This window comes from Cryptomeria japonica, chromosome 3 (genome assembly GCF_030272615.1).
Source record: "Cryptomeria japonica chromosome 3, Sugi_1.0, whole genome shotgun sequence".
In the NCBI taxonomy this organism is placed as follows: domain Eukaryota; kingdom Viridiplantae; phylum Streptophyta; class Pinopsida; order Cupressales; family Cupressaceae; genus Cryptomeria; species Cryptomeria japonica.
The window spans coordinates 363,180,780-363,188,588 of record NC_081407.1 but is presented as its reverse complement, the minus strand read 5'-3'; the positions used below and the strand labels follow the sequence as shown (position 1 = coordinate 363,188,588).

The following is a 7,809-nucleotide window of genomic DNA, read 5'->3' as shown; positions in this document are numbered from 1 at the left end:
GTCTACCTCCTAAGACATTAGTCTATCCTAGTTGAATTATCTCCTAAGTAATGTATTTATTTCTATGCACATTTTGTAGGAAGTATTGAGTAAGATGATAGACTACTCACCAATCACAAAATCCTCATTTTTTCCTTTTGAAGAGGATCTTGATCAATAACAGGTTAATAATAGCCCCCAAGAGACTATTCCAATGCTTACTCAGCACAATAAGAGAAATCTTCCTAAGTGTGGGGCCAAATATATTTATTAAATTCAATAGGAATGCCATATGTTCCTAGACTCTTCTCCAAAGCCATATAATGAATGGATTTTCTGATCTCTTACATGGAAAGATGGTGGTCAAGCAAATGGCTATACTTAGGGTTAATTTTATGTGGGATGCAACTCGCCACACTCTCTTTGAAATAATGAATGGAAGAGGGTCTCTAGCTAACTCATCAATGATAGTTTTTAGTTTGCAATCAGAGATAGCTTCAATAACATCATCTTTCCTTGGAACACCTTCTGCACTGCTACTAATAGTACACCAAAAGCACCATGTGGGTGTTCCTGTTCAACACTAGCCGCTCTTTCACTGGTAATTGTGTTTCTCCTTGGTGAAAGAGTAGCAGTCCAAACTTACAACATAACCAAAATTCAAGTGGAAAAAGAGCTAATAAATATATTTGATTTCAAAAGATGGAGGGAGGGAGAACTTTGTCCTCAACCTTCTTCACTACACATTATTCAAAACTAGCCTTTCTAATAATCTTTACAAAAAATTCTCTTGCCCAGTAAAAATACTGCCTAATCTTTTTCTTTTTCTGTATGAAATAATAATTAAATAACCTTCGTGCTCAACATATGTGTTGGATTTGTGAATGCATTGATTAAGGGAAATATGGTCGTGGGGGCTGTGTGTTTGTTGGCTCTTCTTGTCAACTACTTAGATGATCTCTTTTGTATAAAAATACTTTGCACCCTGCTTAAACAATCAACAGGTAGAGATTATGTACAGTTGAGAACAAATTGGTTTGCAGCTTTATCTTGAATGTAGTCCATTTGAATAGAGGACTTTGAAGGGTTTTGTTGTTTCTTTGGTGAATTAATGGGGGTGTCATGGGGGATAATAGATCCCTCAGAAAACTCTCTCTCTCCATATTGATGAGCCTTTGAAATCCACAAAATCACCATAAATATCATGCATGTAGACAAAATAATCAGAGGTATCCAGATTTGGTTTATGGATGACTTGAGTGAGCTGCATTGCTCATTCAGAATGGTGGAGAAGGTGTCCTTGACAAAAGAGCAGTTTGTCAGACTTTCCAACTCTGGAAATATATCCAATAGATTCTGAATTGATGCTGTGTATGCTTGTGCTCTATCAAAGTTACTTTGTGTTATGAACTTCCCTTCTGCCGTACATTGTTGAGTATCATTTCCAGAGCATTTGAATGCCTCCAATAGCTGCAAAAGATCACAAAAATATTCATGGAGTCAAAAAACCAGAGAAATAGTACTAATGGTAGAAATGACCAAAATAGCTCAAATGTACTGAAAGGTGCAGCCAAGAAACATTAGCAATGCAGATTGCTTAGAGCAATCCTTGCAAAAGAAAGAAAAAGCAGTTACAAGCATAATGATGAACCTTACAAAGCTTTAAATTTTGTTGTTATACTTACAGTAGAAATCTGTCCAATTTGAATGGTATTGTTAGCACATCCATCGGGTGTATATTCATAGTCGGGTGCGTCAGAAAATGGATCGCATACATAGGGAATATTTATTATGGTACTAATTGAAGATGACTGCAACGTTGAAATGTTTTGGTTTAACTGCATGCAAAGCATTTTCACATAAGAAAATTTCTCCTGGCACTAAACTTGGGTTATGAAAAATATAATATCTAGAACCTATCAGAATTATATCATCTAAACCATCTTGGGCATTCTGTATTTTCAATAGTCTATAACTCTGGCTCAAAGAATAACCTTAACCAGTAATCTAAGCATACCTGCCGAATCAAAAGATGCACTCCTCCTCGAGTCTTTGCCAGAGTGTCAGCTGCTTCTTCAAGATCCATACAAGGGAGAATTGCATTCAAAGTGGTATTATATGGATTAACTTGGTATTCTTTCAAAGCCAAGCAGGTGTCCTTTGCAAACCTGAAGGGCGAAACAAACAGACCAAGGTGAAAATATGGTTAAAAGAAGTGTCAGCCTTAACCTATATTTTGATTTAAGTTGTGGGAAGTGGGTGCTCACTTACGTATGAATAGCATAAGAAAAACCACAATAAGCCCAACTAAGTGTTGTCATGAGCGAGCAAATGATAATAATTCTGCAAAAGAACACCATTATAAGATCCAAGGGTAGAATAACAGGTTCAATAAGAAAAGATGCTTAATAAAACATCTTCAACACCATTTCTGAAACACAAAACTAATAGATAAGACAGAAACGCTGTAAGTTTTTTGAGTCTTGATTTCGCAAAACAGATTGTTTCTGGATTCAAGTTCATGGCATTGTTTTGTGAGATCACACTAGACTAGTTCATGGCATTGTTTTCTGAGACCACACTAGACTTACAAAGTCTTATTTAAGTAGTAAAGAATCAAATTGTTGGTTTGTGGTGCAGAGGAGACTGATATTCACCCTTTTTCATCCCTTTTCTCAGCTTGTTTGGAATGTTTTTTTGCCCTCCAGGTTAAATTTGCTAAGAAAGATTTAATCAGTTGGTTGAATGTTCTTTTCAATTGTATTAGTTCTAATGTTTTGTTGTGTAAGCATTTGTCTAGGTTGTGGTTGGTGTTCTCCTCCAAGATTTTTTTGTACATTTGGATTGCTAGGAATAATGATGTTTTTTAAAGGAGACAGAAAGGACCTAATTAGTGTCTTAAGATATGTCAATTGTTTTATGGTTTCCTTGTAGATTAACTTTCAGATTACAAGGAACATTAAGAAAGTCAAAAGTTTGCTTCAAGTGGTTCACCAATTCCTCATTGGGATTAGAAAGAGATGATCATTGGACCTCCTCTTGATGCTGCTCCTAATTCAACTATTGGTGAATTTGAGGATGACCTACAATATGACAATGATGATTTGTCAATCCCTGTGCGCTTGCCCCCATGAGTGGGAAGCAGTGTTGTCTCTGTGGATGATCTTGTCAACCCTGATGCTGCTGAAGAGGATGTTGCCAGCTCCAGCCGTGCTCCTGATGACTCTGAGAGATGTTAGAAAAGTGTTCATGCTGAGTGGTGGGTTAGGGAGTGCTTGGAATTTAGGGTGAAAAATGCAGAGAAGCAAGTTTCAACAAGGAAGGAGCCGTCAAAGACAGGGACAAGAGAATCTGATTGGTTCCTGGTTGTGATTTTTTGGGCTTTTATGTTGGGTTACATAAGTGTGGGTTCATGCTAGACTTTGGTTGTCTTATGCGTTCCTTGTGAGAATGTTTTGATAGATGTTTACACTGTTCTTGTGCTCCTTGGGAGTTTTTTTTTCTTTGCTTTGTCCTCCAAACAGCTTGTATGAATCAATTTTTGTGCTCTTTTTCCAATATAAATAAGTAATTGGATGGCACAGACCAGTCTGAGCATCACATATATAATTATATTAATTGTGAATATACATCTGCTTCAACATAATCACTGTAGCTCTCTGGCCTTTAACAGCAGAAGTATAGATGACCAACCACTATAGCATAAACTTAAAGACATATTGTGAAGGCTTTGGGATATTTTACCATATTTCCAAAATAAAGAAAGAAATATATTGCTTGAGAGGCTTTGTAAAATCACTTACAAATAAAATAGTCGGCGCCAATGCAAAAGGAAGATAGCTGCATCAACAGAATTGTTCTTGCAAATCAGTGAAAACAACTTGATAATAAGGAATACATTAATCTGGATACAGGTGTAAAACTACATAAGGAAATGAGTTTGTACCTACTGCAGAGACCACAAAACCCAAGTTAATGGACACAAGCACAGCAACTGTAATATAGCTGCAAAGAAGCATTTATACTAATCAGTACCCTGATTTTCATTGAGAAGTTATGCATTACAATAAATAAATGTCACCAATGTCTTTCAACCCAGAAATGGAAAGAAGTCATTGGAATTGAAAGAAAGAAAAATTACAGTATTCGTAAGCCAATGTCCACTGCATGTTTGTTTTTATAAACTTTGTCATGTATGTTCAAAGCTGCCTTTTGAAGAGTTTCTGCAGTCTCGTTCAAGCGCTCATAAGCATTCTTGTCGTAAGGACGTAAGTCTTCCTGCATTATTTTCATGGTTGAGGTCACATTATCGACTGTTTCTGTGGCACTATCAGCAGCCCCTAAAACTGTTCTCTCGACCCTTTTTGCCCTTGTATGGAAGCGAGTGTTCCCAGCAAGAACAATTCCTGAAGTGACTCTGCAGTTTTACAGTTTATTATTAAAAACTTAATCATACTATTAAGATCTATGTAATTCCAAAATTTCTTTTATGATATTTTAGCACAGGGCTATGGTACAAAGTTTGGCTTTTTGAGGATAGGGAGGTGCAAATCTTACATGATAACTAAAGTGAGGAGAATTAGAGCCCTGAATTCCCAGATATAGTATGCATCTGAATGAGGTTTATGATATATATTCTTCCTGTTCTTGTTACAGCAGCAGGATTTGACTACCAAATATGTTCCATAAAGCACACCAACAATAGTCCAGACAGCTGCAATAGCATATCCATATGCGCCAGTGAAAACTGTTGACTGCAATGATACGATTCTGCTGTCATTTCTTTAATTACGATTATTTAGTTTGCCTCCATATACAATTCAAAGCAGGTTATCTTGACAGGATAAGAATTTTTACCGCCCAATAATGCTTGTTTTCTATGTCATACCCTCCTTTGTATCTTTTGAAATGATCGAGAGGATCAATCCTGTTTCTTGCAACCAAAGCTGTGTAGGTTCCATTCTGTTGGTCCCCTCCTGTGCTATTGCTTTCTTGCAACAAAGTCCTGCCCAAGTGATGTGCTGAAATAAAACAGAGGATAAGAAATTATGGAAGACTGCAATGACACAGGCTGTTTCAAATGAATGCTGGAAGCAAAACAGATAGGATTCAAAATTAGAAAAGCACTGTAATAAGTGCTTGAAGTTAGACAATGGATGAGAAAACATGAATGCTTGCAAGAACTTGTGCAGTTTCAAATCAAAATCAGCACCACCTAAATGTATACTCAAGAATGAAAGATGAGGAAACATGAAAGCCTGCAAGAGCATCCAAACTAATGTAGTCCCTACATAATGCATAATAAATAATGAAAGGGTAGTGAGGATTTCTGAACAGAGGTACACCATGATGCAGAGCTTAACCTAATGTAACACTGTTCAACTCACTCTCATATTCCTCCTCCTATAAATCAAATTGGCCCCTAGCGTGGGCAATTGAAGGCTCTAGTGGTTTATGGTTTCCAGAATTTATGAGGATGTCAATAATTAATTAGAAACATCCAGTGACAAGAGTAATCAGAATTGGAAGCGGCTATTCAGTTCCTATGGTATATCAATGTATAAATTATGATATATGAGGATAATTTATACGATGCATGTAAGAACTGGATAGCCATTTCCACCATAATTTGGACAAGGTGACTGGAACTCCCGATCATGTAACTACCTGAACGATTGAATTCAATAACGAATTGGACTCTTATAAGACAAGCACTGCCCTCCCTAGTTCCCGTTTGGGGAACACCAATAATAAAGATAAAAATCGGGACTACTCGAGCAAAAGATTATTAAATTTTGAGAATTATTTCCTTCCCAAGTTAAATATTATTTAGAAACATCCAAGGACAGCAGCAATCAAGATTTGGGCATAAGAGCAAACAAAATTTGGACATACGCATTATGAGTTCCAATTTATTTCACACATCTCCATTAGTCCCTCTAGCGAGAATGAAAAATTGCAGCATATATCCCCTCGCACTAATGAATGGTATCTTCAAAACGGCACCCATTGCTCAAAAGGAATTCAGAAATTTCAAATTTTGGGGGAAACCCGGAGCAAAATGCAGGGCTGCTGAATGAAACCGGAATTTAATTTATTGAGAAATCTGTTTTCACTCCATTGTCTATAAGGCCAGAAATTTAAGGTTTGCTGTAATAATTCCCACATAGCACAAGGAATAAAGTCACATAAATATGATCATATCTGATCATTGCAAGCCCATTCCCCCTACAAAACAAGCCCACTTTCCCACCAAAACAAAACCAAAAAAACATAAAATGGAAAAAGAAAAATCATGCGTCCTTGGGCCAGATGATTCTCTTTTTGATATAAGAACAAATGTATCAGATTTGCAGTCTTGGGTATAAAGAAAAATTGTGTCCTGTCTGTGTATAGTGAGAATTATGTCGCAGAAATTGAAATTCATAGCAATTTGAATACGAAATTGTACCTGCTCTGGATTGTGGGCACGAAACCAGCGATTCTGCTGCCAATGCATTGTATTTGATTCTCAAAGAGGGATTCTCAAAATACGAACTTCCTCGGGAATGTGCCTCTGCAATGCCCCACAGAGCAAACACAAACACTACCCAACTCACTTTCCAACATGAATTCATGCTTGTAATTCTGAAAACAGTGCTGAAATTTGTTCCTCCTCTTATTCCTGTTGCACCAATTCCCCATATGTACGCAATCGATTTGCTTGATCGATTAACATTATTTGGTCAAGAATCGCAGGTCGGAGAAGGAAGAGGAGGATTTGAATTAGCAATCAATTCTTTAAATGGGTAGTCAAAAATGACTGCAACAAAAACCATTACCATCAGTCAATGGTTAATATTATATTTAACTCTATTAAGCGGTGAAAAGGCCCCTTCTAGAACGCCATATTCAACATTGCGACTCGTTTGCAACACGGATTTATGACTAATGGAAATGTGAAGAAAAACTCGAAATTGTAGCAGTTTTAAGGCGGGGAGAAAAAATAGAGCTTAAATCTCATCACATCGCAACAAACAGCGCACCAGCTATTATAAAACTAACTGCCCAAAGACAAAAAAACATGGCTAACGAACCAACGAACGCCATGCCGAATCTTGCTATTAATTTTACGTCAGCTCCCACGAAAATCAAATGAAATCAACAGAATGTTTCGGCCACCAACTCCACATAAGCATGGTGGCGCGTGGCACTTAGTCCACGCTGCTGAGTCATTCCATTGCACTTGGATACAGCCATGGCCCTCCATCTCCCTGGTTTGAAAACTTTGCCCACCATGTTTAATTAAGAAAAAGCATTCAAAGTGACTGGTACAAGATAAAGACATTAAAGTAACACGCACAATAATATTCCCCTCATGAAATCAGATTTAAAGCCTGCAGTAACTTCTCCATATCAAAAGCCTCGAAGTAAGATTGATTTGAGAAATAGAATACTAGCAAAATTTAGTTTTATCACTTTTCATTATAATTAGGTAGAGATTTTTCGTCACAGATTTTATAAAGTTGTACAAGGGGATGTGAAGAACCATGTACATAGAAATCTCTAGTTTTCATTATATAGGAAGTTTTTAGTTTGATTTGTATTTGGTGAGGTCATAAACGAAGGACCTCATCTCGATATAAATGCACAATATTAACGTGAATAGTTTGCAGCCACGAATATAATGACTCAAGAGAGACACAATATCCACGAGCACACTAGCCTAATGATGGTTTGGAACTCAAGATTACTTTTCATTATATATGTAGTTTCTAGCTTTGTCTATGTTAGGTGAGGCCACAAATGAGGGACCTCATCTCTAACATAGATGCACAACATTAATGTGAA

The 7,809-nt window shown here is 36.9% G+C and overlaps 1 protein-coding gene across 1 annotated transcript; it reads right to left on the bottom strand.

The window, feature by feature from the left end:
• Positions 1-638: 638 nt before the first annotated feature.
• Positions 639-7,050, bottom strand: LOC131080013 (uncharacterized). Its single transcript, XM_058018069.2, has 10 exons — positions 6,431-7,050; positions 4,837-5,000; positions 4,537-4,733; positions 4,121-4,396; positions 3,926-3,984; positions 3,783-3,819; positions 2,251-2,322; positions 1,997-2,147; positions 1,665-1,817; positions 639-1,449 (listed from the first exon to the last, which is right to left on the bottom strand). The coding sequence occupies exons 1-10, from the start codon at positions 6,594-6,596 to the stop codon at positions 991-993; spliced, it is 1,734 nt and encodes a 577-aa protein (XP_057874052.2). The 5' UTR covers positions 6,597-7,050; the 3' UTR covers positions 639-990.
• Between the last annotated feature and the right edge of the window lie 759 nt (positions 7,051-7,809).